The sequence below is a fragment of the Schistocerca gregaria genome, chromosome 3, assembly GCF_023897955.1.
Source record: "Schistocerca gregaria isolate iqSchGreg1 chromosome 3, iqSchGreg1.2, whole genome shotgun sequence".
Taxonomy (NCBI): Eukaryota; Metazoa; Arthropoda; class Insecta; order Orthoptera; family Acrididae; genus Schistocerca; species Schistocerca gregaria.
Window position 1 is genome coordinate 691,326,163 of NC_064922.1, and position 16,558 is coordinate 691,342,720.

The window sequence follows — 16,558 nt, forward strand, 5'->3', positions numbered from 1 at the left end:
TTGGTGAATACTTGATCATAAATAATTTGTGAGCATTATTAGGTCATTTTCCGAACACTTACCTTGAACTTAGATCCGTATAAACATAAGCAACTGGTATCAAATACATATCAGCCCAAAGGCATCGTCCATACTCCAAAAGAAATCATTTAGTTGCTGTTAACCTGCTTAATTGTGGTTGTTCATACTTTATGTAACACTGTTCTGACAAAATTAATGGAAAAGGTAAAATAAACATGACAAGTGGAGTATGAATCTGATAAAACAATTTATTTATATCTATTCTAAGTTTATATAAATAAGTAAGATAATTTATGGTTAAAACTTCATCTGAACTGTACATTCATATTCCTACTTACAAAGTCAGTCAAACAGACAAAAAAAGTGGTTCCAAAACAACTTGGATTGTTCCAAAACCACTTAAAATGGCAGTCTGTATTACAGTTTATTCAACAGATAGAAAAGACAAAAATCTGTGTGAATCAGACACCAACTACAGAAGCAAATATTTACATCTTTTTATCAAAAATATCTATTAGCTTAAGTTGGATCACAATGTATCAAACAAAAATAAATGCAAGATCTATTACTTCCAAACACTGGATCCCAGTTCCATGTCTTTCACGACGAGAAACAAATACAAGAAAACAAAAATGACACCAGAGCAAATATATCATCCTGACCTTAAAATAATGTGAAGATATAAAATCCTCAATAAAAATTTATTTCTACCAGTTTTCACACAAAAGCTATTTAAAATAAGACATTTTTCAGAGTACTGTCTAATCCACACTTAAAAAATTCTTAATATGAATTACCATAGTCAAAACAGATTTGTCGTATCAAAAAATAAGCCTAATTCAAAATTCAAATAAGTTGCAAAAATTTATGGGAAGATAGTGACATACTGAAATTGATTTGCATTCATAATCAACTTCTTATGAGAGCACTGGGAAGTCAAATGAGAAGTTTTATTGTGTAGGCAATGAAAAGTACATTTAAAGTTCTTTTCTATAGCATATTTCATTTTGGCAACTGTCTTTAAAAAACAATCACATCAAAAATGTACAAAATAGTCCTCCATGAAGGATATTGCTGACAGAACACACAACAAAGAAAATGAATCAGTGCAATAAAAGTCTTATGAAATGATGAAAATGATCTTCATGCATCCTGGATTTCAAATGTCACCACACAACACCATTCACTTCAAATAATGCAAAGTGCACACAACTGTAGCAAATCGCCTGATGATATTCTTGTTTAAACTGTGTTAGAGAAAGGTTGATTAAATTAATGTACAACTTTGTACATTATGATTTAGTACATAATTATGAAAGCTACATTTCATTATAGTTTTATCACAAATTATCATGGATTCAGGTTTGACTCTTTCTTTAAGTCATCTGTAATTCCAGATTTGTCATCCTTCTCCACTTCACCTATAATTAAAAAATAAAACAAATGAACCTACAATAAAAACAGCACTGTCACATACATAAAGCTAGCTGTAGAAGAAGGTGCTGCTACAAAAAATACGTCAAAAATTCAGAACACTTTCAGATTATCAGTAAAAGTTAAACTAGCTTTCCTTTATAGAATATATTATTGCAGAAGTAACAGAGAAAGAATGTTAAAGTTTGTATGTAGGTTTTATCTAGCAAAACAACTTCAAATGCTACAACTGAATTATGTGTATAGTCATTGTTACTATGATGGCAAAACATGCTATTACTCTAACTTCTGAATACATCCGCATTATTTGTACATTTATGCAACACCTTAAAAGTCTTTTCTTTATGGTATGATTAAAGTCTATAAATCTCAAAATTTTAGTTTCACATTCAGGAAGCAGGCTCCTGGCTATCGACGATATGAAGAAAGCAAACTATTGTACACAGGTCCTCTGAGCAGAAGAAACAGATGTGTAAAAAATACCAAGTGTCATCATAGCTCAGATATTTACTTAGTAATTAACACAACACAACACAACACAACAAATCCCCCTCCCCCTACACACACACACACACACACACACACACACACACACACACACACACACACACTTAGGCTCTTTGCCAATGTTATGTTTGCACCGAGTTGTGGCCTCAGCTCAGATGAGTGGAAAGGATGCAGGAGATGAAACAAACAGGGGTAGATGGGGAGAGGGATAACTGTACATCAATTACACACCACCACCTTGTACTAGAACAACTAAATCAGTTGTGCCATGATAAGAAAAATATACTTCCTGCAGTCATTTCTATCTCTTGTAAAGTATTACAATGCTCACTCAAACAACATGTTGGTCCAATATACGAACCACACTTGCCTTCTACTCCTTGCCTAATGGATTGTATATTGTGAAATACATATGTGCATGACCTGTCGAATTCGGCCCTTCACCATCTATCCTGGTCCTGCCACCAGCACCTCAGAGGCAGAGCTACTTTCAAAACAGTCATAATCCAACTTTGCTGCAACAACTGCTTGCCCATAAAGGAAACATCCCTGTTGTGGTCTTCAGTCCAAAGACTGGTATGATGCAGCTCCCCATGCTACTCTATCTTGTGCAAGCCTCCTCATCTCCAAGTGACTACTGAAACCTAAATCCTTTTTCATCTGCTTAGTGTATTCACCTCTTGGTCTCCCTCTACAATTTTTACCACCCACACTTCTCTCCAATACTAAACTGGTGATCCCTTGATGTTTCAGAATGTGACCTACCAACTCATACCTTCTTTTAGTCAGGTTGTGCCATAAAATTTCTTTTATTCTGAATTATATTCAGTGACTCCTCATCTGTTCAGCAACACTATGTATCAGAAGCTTCTTTTCTCTCTTCTTTGAACTGTTTATCATCAATGTTTCACTTTCTTACAAGGCTGCAATCCCAGAAAATAACTTCAGAGAATACATCTGATGCTGACAAATTTCTCTTCTTCAGATACTTTTCTTCTTCTCATGCCAGTCCTCTCTGCTTCGGCCATCAACTGTTATTTTATTGCCCAACAAGCAAAATTCATCTACTACTTTTGATGTCTTGTTTCCTAATCTAATTCCCTCCAAATCACCTGATTTGAACTGCCTACATTCCATTACAATCTTTTTGCTCACATTCATTTTGTATCCCCCTTTCAAGGCATTGTCCATTCCTTTCAATTGCTCTTTCAAATACTTTGTTGTCTCTGATAGAATTACAATGTCATTTCCCTGAATTTTAATTTCTTCTCCAAATATTATTTGGTTTCCTTTACTGCTTGCTCAATCTACAGACTGAATAATTTCTGGGAAAGGCTACAATCCTGTCTCACTCCCTTCTCAAACAGTGCTTGCTTCCCTTCCGCACGCCTTGACTCTTCATAATTGCCATCTGTTATCTGTACAATTATATATAGCCTGCTACCCTCAGGATTTCTAAGACTGTATTCCAGTCAATGTTGTCAAAAGCTTTCTCCAAGTCTACAGATCCTTTACATGTAGCTTTGCTTTTCCTTAACCGATCTTCTAAGATAAGTCGTAGGTTCAGTATCACCTTGTGTGTTCCTACATTTCTCCAGAATTCAAACTGATCTTCCCCGACATCAGGTTCAACCAGTTTTTTTTTTTTTTCACTCTCCCATAAAGAACTTGTGTTAGTATTTTGAATTTATTAAACTCATTCTTCAGTAAAATTCGTACCCGTCAGCACCTGCTTTCTTGGGAATTAAATTATTACATTCTTCTTTAAGTGTGAGGGTATTTCATCTGCTTCGCACATCTTGCATGCCAAGTGGAATAGTTTTGTGACTGGCGTTCCAAAAGGTATAAGTATTTCTATGGGAATGTTGCTTCCTCCCAGGGCACGTTTTCAACTCAGATCTTTCAGTGTTCTGTCAAATTCTTCTCACAGTATCACTTCTCCCGTCCCATTTTCATCTATGACCTCTACCCTTTTTATAATATTGCCTTGTACCTCTATATACTCCTTCCACCTTTCAGATTTCCCTTCTGTATTTAGTACTGGTTTTCCATCTGAGCTCTTGATGTTTATACAGCTGTTTCTAACAGGCCTTGTCTTTTTACCTATTTAATCCTCTGCTACCTCCACTATTACATCTCTCAAAGCTATCCATTCATCATCTACTGTATTTCTTTCCCCCTTTTTTTTTGGTCAATCATTGCCTAATGCTCCCTTTGAAACTCTCAACCGCTGGCTCTTTCATCTTATCCCATGTACTTACTTTCCTACCTTTTTGCTATTTCTTCGATTTTACAATTCATAGCCAATAAATTATGGTCAGAATCCACACCTGCCACTGGTAATATCTTAAAGTTTAAAATCTAATTCCAAAACCTTTGTTTAACCTTTATATGATTAATCTGAAACGTTCCGTTGTCTCCATGTCTCTTCCACATACACAACCTTCTTTCACGATTCTCAATTATGCTCTGTGCAAGGTTGTACCAGGTAGCTTCCTCTTTCTTTCCTTTTCCCTAGCCCTTAATCTCTTCATCATCACACTTAGTGATTTAGTTTTTGGTGGCAAGGAATGTTGTGGCAGTAGAAATTCAATGACAGATAAGTAGGGTGTGTGGCCCCAAATCAATGCATGACAGAGAACTGTGTAAGTGGGTGAGAACTTTCAAGCAAAGACAGAAAATGTCCAAGATGCATTATGGTCAGGACAACCATCAGCGAATTCAGAACATATGGTCAAAGCCATGGAAGAAAATACTTGTGAAGGCTGGTGATTCACAATTTCAACTTTATCACTGAAATTTTCAAATGTGGGTAGAACAACTTTCAACAAAACCATCTCTTAAAAATTGCAATTTCGCAAATTGTATGCATAGTGGGATCCCAGGCTTCTTAATGAGAAACATAAAATGGCTCTAATGGCATGTGCTCTTGAGATCTTGGAATGATAGCATAAGGAGGGTGATCAATTTTTAAAGAACAGTATCACAGGGGATGAGACGTGAGTTTCTCACATGACCCCAGAATCTAAAAGTCAGTAAGTAGAATGGTGTCACGTAACATCACCAGTCAAAATTAAGGCAAATCAGACAACCTGAACATGCAAGGTTATGGCAACTGTGTGTTGCGATAGACATGGAGTCTGGTTAGTCGAATTTATGAAGCCAGGGACAACAATAAATGCAGCCACTTACTACACTCTCCTGACTGAACTTCAATGTGCAACACAGAATTCACGATGTAGTCTTCTGACGTCAACAGCAGACCCCTTCTGCCATGCACACCCAAAATCTTTTGGATGGGAACAGACTGCCCACCCATTGTACAGACCAAACATGGTGCCAAGTGACATTCCCTGGAGTTTCTCAGCATCAAATGCTTTGCAAAAGATGATGAGGTGAAATAAGAAGTTAAAGACAGGTTATGTATACAAGAAGCAATTGCCTATGACTTAGAGACACAAATGCTTATAGAACTTTACCACAAATGCTTAAAAAAATAAAAAAATAAAAAAATGTGGAAACTATGTATAAAAATAGTGAAACATTAAAGAACGTAAATAAAGTCAGTTTTTTGAAAAAGTCTGTGATCGTACATGTTTTACAAGAAATCAGACCTTACTTTGTGAACAATCCCTATATATTACACTAGTAGGAAATACAGCAACTAGCCACAAGTTTCTTAAATAATTTTATTGTACCCTTACTTGTTCCAGGCCTTAGTCCATTGTCAAATGGTAGCATTGATTTCCTTACAAGTTTTACTTTTATGTCCTAAAATATAACAGTTTTTTTGATTACTTAGTTTTACACTTGTATATGCTCTATACATCGTACTGACTTCATGAAAATCAAACCTCTGTCTTATAATACACAAAGGAGTGCTTTTCATCAAATAAGTACACTGTACACAACATCTGTAAGTGTAAAACAATGCAATCACAAAAGCTTTGTTATATTTTAGCACGCAAATGGTAAACCTTTTACAAATTACAAATCATAAAACTTTATTATATTTTAGGATATAAACATAAAACTTGCAAAGAGATCAACGCTATCATCTGACGATCGACTCAGGCCTGAAACTAGTAATGGAGCAATAAAATCATTTCAAAATAACTTCTGGCTGGTTGCAGCATTTCCTATAGTGTAATTTATGAAAACAACTGTGGTTTTCTCTAACCAAAATGGATAAAATAACCCTCGTACAATTTTGTTGGATCATACGAATCCTGTGAGGTACTTTCAAACGAAGAGTGCTTTAAGGACTCGTACTTTCAGGGCTCTCTGTTGGGGCTACTGAGTAAGCTCACAACAAGCATGAAGCTGTTTAGCTACAGGACAAAAACAGGTTAAAAGAGCACATCAGATTTTACAATTGAAAAAAAAAAAGTTTTTGCTAATAATTCTTAAAGCACACTTTCGGTTGTTGTTAACATGTTGCCCCAGATTGGAATAAGACCTAGAAACAGAAAACTCACCCCAAAAAGGGCATTCAAGGGGGCCGTTCACCAAAGAAAGTAGCAAGATTAGTCAAATTTATAACAATTTCTGTGACAACACTGTTCACATATTCAAAACAATCTTACCATCACTCAGTCAGTATTTAAATAAAATTTGGGAAAGTCAAACAATGAAAAATCCTGGATTGAATGTAACAATATTATAAAAAGAATAGCTGCGGAGTGCAGATAGGCACATCTGGGAAAGGAAGGACTATGCAAAGCTGGAAAGAAATCACTATACTTCTGTTAAAATTACTTTATCACTGACATTTCAGTGAGTCAAGAGGTAGGGGTGGAGCATTAGCCTATCACAGCTGTTCCTAGAGCTCCAATGAGCTTGCTCTGCTCCCTGCTCTGCAGACATACGTCTTGGCTTGGAGGGGAACAGGCAGCGCAGCCACAAGTGACGGAGGGGAAATAGCACATAATAAATTTTTGCAAGCTGCATTGGCCCAATATAAAATTATTTTTATGAAAATAAGGCCAAACTACATCTACTGTTGAAGTATTTTGGTAGATATTTTAGTTTCTGCACAAAAATACTGAAAAGAACAATGTCAGCTTCACAGTCTTTATCAAGCAATCATCATGATTAAAAATTTCTTTTGCATCCATCTTACAGTACGAAGGCTGTTGATCGCTTAGTATAGGAGCTACGCAAGCGGCAGAAAGTGGACATTCACTGTAGGCTACTGCACAACTCTCGCACTACACACTCCACCATTGCTGACCTCAAGGCATCAGTCTGTGTTGCACTACAGCTACATAAACATGGCTGCCGTCATTGTTGCTCCTGCTAAGTGTGAATTATAAAGTGTAATTCGATTTCTGCAAGCAGAAGGGAACAGTGCAGCAGAAATTCATCGGAAAATGAGCTGAGTGTATGGTGATAACTTCATGATTGATGGTGTTGTGCATGATGAAGAAAAAGCAAGTCTGTCGTTACAGCCGAACTTGTTGAACGAGTTGACAGAGTGGTTAGAGAAAAGTTGTAGGGTACCGTAACTGCTTTGTCTACGGAAATTCCAGAAGTTTCAAGATCTGTCGTACACACTATCGTAACTGAACATTTAGGCCACAAAAACGATCGTGCTTGTTGGGTTCCAAAAATGTTGACGGACGCCCACATGTCACTGAATGGCGTCAGCTTTGAATTTCCTCAACCATTATCATGATGGAGGATAGAACTTTTTGAAATCAATTGTTACTGGAGATGAAACTTGGATCCAATACGACACACCGGGAACAAAACAACAATCACAACAATGGATGCATCCATATTCACCAAACAAACCACAAAAATTCAAACAAACATTCAACAACAGAAAGGTTATGGCTATCATGTTTAGGACCAAAAATGTGTATTGCCTATAGAGTTTATGCAGAAACTTTACAACATCTGCAGAGAGCTATTCAAAACCTGAAGAGGAATGCTGACTCCAGGAACTGTGTTGATCCATGACAACACTTGTCCACACACTGCTGGCACAACCCAATGGCTCCTTGAACAATTTCAGTGGGACATTTTTGATCATCCACGTACAGTATGGACCTGGCAACCAGCGACTTTCACCTATTCCCTGAAATGAAGACGTGGCTAGGAAGGCAGCACTTTCAAACCAACGAAGATCTCCAAAACAACGTCAATGCTCATTCGACATCATTGGCGCCAACATTTTTTGAAGAGGGTACTGCAAAGCTTGTCCACAGGTACGATAAATGTCTCAATATTTTCTGTGCGTATTTTGAAAAGTAACCATAGTGAACAAAACTTTTGATAATAAAATAATTGTTTTCTATGATTTTGCCTTTTATTTATTGCCTATCTGAGGTCAAAAAAACGGCTTTGTATCATATCATTAGCTTGTCACTTGCCGTTAGAGATAATAGTTATTATGATGTTTTGAAATTAAGATACTTACAGCAGCTAATTCAGAGAACTCTTAGTATAAATTGTGGTTACTTGATGCATTATGTTCACTGGACTCCAGCTCATGTGTTGCTGTACACGAAACGCAGTCATAATACCGAAATTGCTTTGAACACTGAGTCCCAGATCTGAATAAAGCTCCTCTGGCAGCCACACTGTGGGTGACTCATGCCCATTTTCCAATGTTTGTACTCCTATCATGGTTCTCATGACTTCTTTTCAGGCTTCGAGTGCTATGAACTGGCCTCTGCATGGTGCTGCTATTGTGTGGATGGTTCTGAAACTATGTTGTCATTCTCATTTGATCAAAACTATTGCATTGACAAGTGTCGCAGTAGTTCCTGCAAGTTTCTCATTGTGCTAACAGTGTGCTGTCCAATAAATATTTCAAATTTTTTACCAGTACTGAAGTCAAGAAGCTACTGAATGTTCTATTTGAAGACTCTGTTTATGAAGGGGACTTTTTGAAAAGAAATACAGCGATTTTGCTTCTGAATCAGAATCAGTTATGAAAACAATATTATTTCAAAATCACCATTCCATTATTGTACAGAATTTTGCTTGAGAAATCTACCACATTAACTACATTTCCATTGTGTTTTCTGGTAAAATTCCACCTCTAGGAGTGAATAATACACAGACAAAAAAATGTAGAGTAATGACATTTCAGGAATACATCTGCCCAGCTGAAATATTTAAGTGATTAACATTGCACGATCACAGGTTAACGTAAGCACAACATAAGCCATTGCAAATGTGAAATGCTAGTACATAAACAACTGGTGTAACATGCATTCATTGTGTTGCACAGTTGCCAGGTGTCAGTTTGTGGGATTGAGTTCCATGCCTGTTGCACATGATCGGTCAATACAGGGATGGTTAATACTGTTTGTGGATGATGCTGAGGTTGTTGTCCAATGACGTCCCATATGTGCTTATTTGGAGGAAGCTCTGGAGATCAAGCAGGCCAAGGCAACATGTCGACACTCTTCAAAGCTTGTTGGGTTACGACATCAGTATGTGTGTGAGCATTATCCTGTTGGAAAACACCCCCTGTAATGCTGTTCATGAATGGCAGCACAACAGGTCGAATCACCAGACTGACATACAAATTTACAGATATGGTGCATGGAATAATAACAGAAGCGTTCCTGCCATCATACGAAATCACACCCCACACCTTAACTCTAGGTGTATGTTCAGTGTGCCTAGCACGCAGACAGGTCGGCTGCAGGCTCTCAACTGGCCTCCTAACCAACACATGGCCATCACTGGCACCAAGGTAGAACCACCTTTCATCGGAGAACACAACAGATCTCCAACCTGCCAATGAGCTCTCACTTGACACCACTGAAGTCACAAATGGCTGTGGTTTGGGGTCAGTGTAATGCATGGTAAAGGGCACCTGACTCAGAGCTGTCCTTGATGTAACCAGTTTGTAACAGTTCTTTGAATCACTGCACTGTCAATTCCAGCTCGAATTGCAGCTGCAAATGCAGTATGACGTGCCACAGCCATATGTCGAATATTATGGTGTTTCCCTCCTGATAGTGTCTTGTGTACGCCTGGAGCCAAGTCTTCTTGCGACTATATATTTTCATGATCACTGCTGCTAGCAATCATGTTAAGAGTGGTTACATTCCTGCCAAGTCTTTCTGCAATATCACAGAAGGGACATCCAGCAAATGACAATGAATATAGACCTCAGGTTTTAGGAAATGGATTGAAATAGCTTCTCTCAACAGGGTGGACGACATATCTATCTCTCACACTGAGTAATAAACAGTGATTATACTTTTCTTAGAATTCCCTGTAAGGTGCCACAATGTCTTGTAATGAATCTTACTGTACTCAGCTACAAATACATGTTAATTACTAAAAATAGTCTTAAAATTTCCATTATATCATTGACTTTATGTCTCCCACTTCTTAATGGAATTATAGTGGAAACTTCCCACATACAACTGTAAATTTGCTGATTTTATTCATTAAGTACAGCAACTCTTGGCACAATATTTTCTAGTCTTCTTAAATAATATGAAATGTTCGCCTTCAAAATCGAAAAAGATATAGGAAATGTTGGAAATATTAGGAACAATAACTGTGCCTGGACACATTTACCTAATATAGGAATGTAATTCTACTAGCAGAACTAAAAATTTATACACAGTTTGTACACAATTCACAATCTGGTACTGTTAACCGCAATGCACTAACTCAACTGAAGAAGGCTGTGTGAAGGAACACATTATGGCCTTGAAGATGGAACCACACAATCATTTACTATTAAGTGGGTTATGGAAAACACTGAAAATCTAAATCACTAATTAGGGAGTTTCATTCTCTCTTTAACAAAAAAAAAAAACAAAAAGTTTAACTTCCCATCAATGACAAGGTGACAAGGTCATTAGATATGGTCTCTTTTCCAAGATAAGCATAGAGTCTTACCAATGTGCTTGATACAATCTATAATAGGGACAACATTGACGGAAACTTTCTGGATAGAATAAAAGTCCATCAATCAAATAATACATACATAAAGAAAACAGTGTTACAAGTTAAAGAAAGAAGACAGATCAAAATTACAGGATTTTACAAATCATGTCTTTAGTGTCAATTGCGGTACATTCCAAAGAAAAGAGTCATAGGGAGAACCCAGATCACTGACAGTAAAGTCTAGTAAGTACAATGAACAGCAGTAACTATAATCAGACAGTGAACATGGTGACAAACAAATGTGGTTAAAGGAACAAGGCACTGCCTATAGTGATTATTATAAATCCAAAAAAACTTTTACATTTACTGTAGTTAATCGCCATTTGTATCTTCATAGTGTTGTAGGCCTATTGCAATTCTAAAGCATTGAACACGTTACCTTTGACACTAATCAGAAATTACGGTAATCAACAATGTAGTGGATTGCATGCACACTGAAATCCACTTTATGGGTACTATCTCAAATGTTAAAGCAAACGAAGGTATACCATCCAGTTTGGTGCAAAGAGCATCCACTATGGGTGCTCTCCTCCAATCATGGTCCCAAGTCAAAAGATGAATACAATCATGGGATGGCCAACGGTGTCAGCAAACTCAAAAGACAAAAAAGGCAAAGGACTACACCACATGGCACAAGGAAGTCATTATCTGACCATGTGATACCTTCAGTTTGTGCCTATCTGCAACTCGACATCTCCACTATATGGTGAGTAGCAACTATCCTTTTCGTAATACTGTCATTATTCGATCATAGATTTTCCACTGTTTGTTATATGGGGAAGCTGTGTGATTCAAGTAGTGAGAGTCTCTGGAGGGTTTAATGAGGAAGCAGGGACCACAAACTGCAACAAGCGCACTATAGTACTCCCCCCTACACATATCATACACTGACACAGACTGTCGTTACACTTCGTGCCCATTGACCAGGTTCTCATGCCTCCTTAGTTCTACTGATTCCTTTATAATGCTGTTCAGTAGCTGGTGGCTTGGCATAGCACCTGAAAGTCAAATGTCTTGCCTTTTCTTTATGGTAAACCCCGTCATCACCTATTTCTCTCTGAGTCGCTGCAGTACATGCCTCACATACCCTCACAGTACTTTGAGATACAGCACTGTGTTTGCCCGATGTATTGGAGCCACACTCACAACAGATGCTGCGTATCCAAGGTACATTTAGTCTTAGTGGGTCTTTTGCAGAGCCAAGGTGCTCTTTCAACTTTGTCAGACGACTATTTTTTATGCTGTATTTTTCAATTTGTCCAAGAGTGGCTCCAAGTAGAGGAAAAAAATTTAGTCCCTTGTCTTCTTCCTCTTCTTCCCAGGTTGTTGCATCTTTCTTCTTGAATGCATTATTAATCTGTGCTTCACTGTACCCATTTTTAATGACCATTTCCTTTGGGTGTTTTAGTTCAGGTATGAGGCTTTCCTAGTTGCAGATGAGGTGTGTCCTATGTACCAGAGTGGCTACCACTGTCTGCCATAGCACTGGATAGCGACAGCTTGTTGCATGCAGGTACAGTTTTGTGCGGTTCGTTTTCCTATACACTGCATGGCCAACTGAACCACATGCCTTCTTCTTCAGGCCCAACAAAGGGAGACAACCATTCTCCTTTATTTACAAAGAGAATGCATTGTTCTGGTGGCTACTGTTACGGTAGGCCAGAAATTAATCCTACACCTGTCTGCCACACTCTCACACCACAATAGTATCGCCGACATAGTGGAAGTAGTGCTTGGGTTTTTGGTGAGCAATTTGAAAGGCCATCTCCTCGAAGTGTTCCATGTAGATTTCCAATCTCAAGAACCTCTGAGGAGTCCACAGCCACTCCATCCTTCTCTTCATAAAAATTTCCATTGTCTCTTAAGCAGGTAGTCAGTACATGTTCAAAAAGTTTAACTATCTGTGGCTCAAAATGTTGAGTAAGGATCACCAAGTAGGTTCGAAGAGGTCCTTTTGTGAATAGTGACAATGTCTAAGCTCATGAGCATACCATCTCTTTGCAGTTACATGTCCTTAAATACTTTCATGGAATCAGCAGAGTTGTTCTGGTGGTGACTCGTGTGTCCCAAAGTGGTTTTGTATCATTGCCATATGTTTGGCAAGTCCATAATCATGCAAGTTAATGGTGTTGAGTGTTGACTGCAAAGGAAACCTCTCTTTGTAAATTCTGGGAAGTTCACAAAGGCACTGTGGTGTCACTGGTGCCCTGGAATACAGCCACTTGCTCACTTTCTCTGGCAGATCTGAGGTCTTAAATAGAACCACAGATTATCCGGTCACTGTCAAGGTTAGATCCTTCTGGAGTTTCTTGAGGGCTGGGTCCTTAATCATCATCTGAATGGTAATACTTTCATCTCTGGCAAGTTAGGGGACTTGAGTGAGTATTCCCTGCAGAAAGTCCCTAAAATTAGTTATTAGTTTTCATTACATCAAACTTACTTTTACACTCTAACTTCACTGCACACATTTTCATTTCTGTGGAAATAGTGGTGTCTCAAAATTTGGAAACAGTCAGGTTCGATTCACATTATCGGACTGCTACAGCTGTACTTTGTACTGAATAATTTCTGCTGCTCTCTAGCAGTCTGGAGGTGACAATAAGCTCGACTGCAGTTGCACTTGCAAGCAACGGTGCTTATACCAAAACAAAGTGGCATTGTGTAAAAACTTACTGGAGCCTATTTTTAGGACCATAACCTCACTGCACTAATATTTTGCACCCTTTGACATTACACAAAAGATAATGTAATCCCCCCCCCCCGTTACTGGGGAGGCTTGCGTGCTTCAGCGATACAGATAGCTGTACCGTAGGTGCAACCACAGCAGAGGGGTATCTGTTGAGAGGCCAGACAAATGTGTGGCTCCCAAAGATGGGCAGCAGCTTTCTCAGTAGTTGCAGGGGCAACAGTCTGGATGATTCACTGATCTGGCCTTGTAACACTAACAAAAACGGCCTTTTTGTGCTGGTACTGCAAATGGCAGAAAGCAAGGGGAAACTAAAGCCGTAATTTTTCCCAAGGACATGCAACTTTACTGTATGGTTAAATAATGATGGTGTCCTCTAGGGTAAAATATTCCGGAGGTAAAATAGTCCCCCATTCGGACCTCCGGGCAAGGACAGCTCAGGAGGACATCGTTATCAGGAGAAGGAAAACTGGTGTTCTACGGATTGGAGCGTGGAATGTCAGATCCCTTAATCAGGCAGGTAGGTTAGAAAATTTAAAAAGGGGAAAGGATAGGTTAAAGTTAGATATAGTGGGATTTAGTGAAGTTCGGTGTCAGGAGAAACAAGACTTCTGGTCAGGTGAATACAGCGTTATAAATACAAAATAAAATAGGGGTAATGCAGGAGTAGGTTTAATAATGAATTAAAAAATAGGAGCGCTAGTAAGCTACTAAGAACAGCATAGTGAATGCATTATTGTGGCCAAGATAGACACAAAGCCCATGCCTACCACATTGGTACAAGTTTATATGCCAGCTAGTTCCACAGTTGAAGAAGAGATTGATGAAATGTATTATGAGAGAAGAGAACCACTTGTATGAATATCAAGAGCTCAGATGGCAACCCAGTTCTAAGCAAAGAGGGGAAAGCAGAAAGGTGGAAGGAGTATATAGAGGATCTATACAAGGGTGATGTACTTGAGAACAATATTACGGAAATAGAAAAGGATGTAGATGAAATGGGAGATATGATACCACAAGAAGAGTCTCACAGAGCACTGAAAGACCTAAGCTAAAACAAGGCCACAGGAGTATACAACATTCCATTGAAACTACTGATAGCCTTGGGAGAGCCAGCCCTGACAAAACTCTACCATCTGTGAGCAAGATGTATGAGACAGGCGAAATACCCTAATACTTCAAGAAGAATGTAATAATAATTCCAATCCTAAAGAAAGCAAGTGTTGACAGATGTGAAAATTACCGAACTATCAGTTTAATGAGCCACAGCTGCAAAATACTAACACAAATTCTTTACAGATGAATGGAAATACTGGTAGAAGCCGACCTAGGGGAAGATCAGTTTGGATTCCGTAGAAATGTTGGAACACATGAGGCAATACTGACCCTACGACTTATCTTAGAAAATAGATTAAGGAAAGGCAAACCTACGTTTCTAGCATTTGTAGACTTAGAGAATGCTTTTTACAATGTTGACTGGAATAATCTTTTTTCAATTCTGAATGTGACAGTGGTAAAATACAGGGAGCGAAAGGCTATTTATAATTTGTACAAAAACCAGATGGCTGTTATATGAGTTGAGGGGCATGAAAGGGAAGCAGTGGTTGGGAAAGGAGTGAGACAGGGTTGTAGCCTATCCCAGATGTTATTCAATCTGTATATTGAGCCAGCAGTAAAGGAAACAAAAGAAAAATTCAGAGTAGGAATTAAAATCCATGGAGAAGAAATAAAAACTTTGAGGTTCGCCGATGACATTGTAGTTCTATCAGATACAGCAAAGGATCTGGAAGAGCAGATGAACAGAATGGACAGTGTCTTGAAAGGAGGATATAAGATGAACACCAACAGAAGCAAACCGAGGATAATGGAATGTAGTCGAATTAAATTGGGTGATGCTGAGGGTATTAGATTAGGAAATGAGATGCTTAAAGTAGTAAATGAGTTTTGCTATTTGAGGAGCAAAATAACTGAAGATGGTTGAAGTAGAGAGGATATAAAATGTAGACTGCCAATGGCAAGGAGAGAATTTCTAAAGAAGAGAAAGAAGAGAAATTAGTTAACATTAAGTATAGATTAAAGTGTCAGGAAGTCTTTTCTGAAAGTATTTGTATGGAGCGTAGCCATGTATGGATGTGAAATGTGGATAATAAATAGTTTGGACAAGAAGAGAATAGAAGCTTTCGAAATGTGGTGCTACAGAAGAATGCCAAAGTAGATCACGTAACTAATGAAGAGGTATTGAATGGAATTAGGGAGAACAGAAAATTTGTGGCACACCTTGACGAGAAGAAGGGATCGGTTGGTACGACATGTTCTGAGGCATTAAGGGATCATCGATTTAGTATTGGAGAGCAGCGTGGTGGGTAAAAACCGTAGAGGGAGACCAAGACAGGAATACACTAAGCAGATGCAGGAAGATGTAGGTTGCAGTACGTACTGGGAGATGAAGAAGCTTGCACAGGATAGAGTAGCATGGAGAGCTGCATCAAACCAGTCTCTGGACTGAAGACCACAACAACAACACTGGATTCTTCTACTGCCACCTAACACTTGCCAATAAAAGGAAGTCTGAAATCATCCAACATAGCACACAAATTTATTTTTCATGGAGCTCGTGGGGAAGCAAGGATCTCTCTTGTCCTTTGAGTCAAGTCTTTCAGACTAAGTGTACGGTACTTATCCCCATATCCCACATTGTTGCGAATTCTGTCATTAACTGCCAGTCATTTAAGCTCCTAGACTACTTCAGCACCTTCACAATAGCAAACTAAACCAACTGTGTCACATCTTAACTGCTTGGTCAATTTGAAACCATGCCCATCTAGTGTAACAGTTCATAGCTTACAAGTTATCATTAACATGGCGCACTACTAGTTGCGCATATTCAAAAATAATTCTCCTGTTCCACATATGTTAATGTGCAACAAAAGGTCAAGTCCCTATGTACACAATCTGGTAACAATTGTTAGTGTCTTAGGACCC

The 16,558-nt window shown here is 38.4% G+C and overlaps 1 protein-coding gene across 2 annotated transcripts in view; it reads right to left on the reverse strand.

Annotated features, from left to right (window-relative positions):
* Positions 1 to 249: 249 nt before the first annotated feature.
* The window catches only part of LOC126354430 (histone deacetylase HDAC1), a 129,448-nt gene continuing 113,139 nt past the window's right edge, over positions 250 to 16,558 (reverse strand). Inside the window, exon 10 of one of the 2 annotated variants that reach the window (XM_050004079.1) lies at positions 250 to 1,268. In XM_050004079.1, the coding sequence (XP_049860036.1) occupies positions 1,264 to 1,268 (5 nt within the window). In that variant the 3' untranslated portion in view covers positions 250 to 1,263. Of the gene's footprint in view, positions 1,443 to 16,558 lie in introns of both variants that reach the window. The other variant, XM_050004078.1, reaches the window with a different exon arrangement.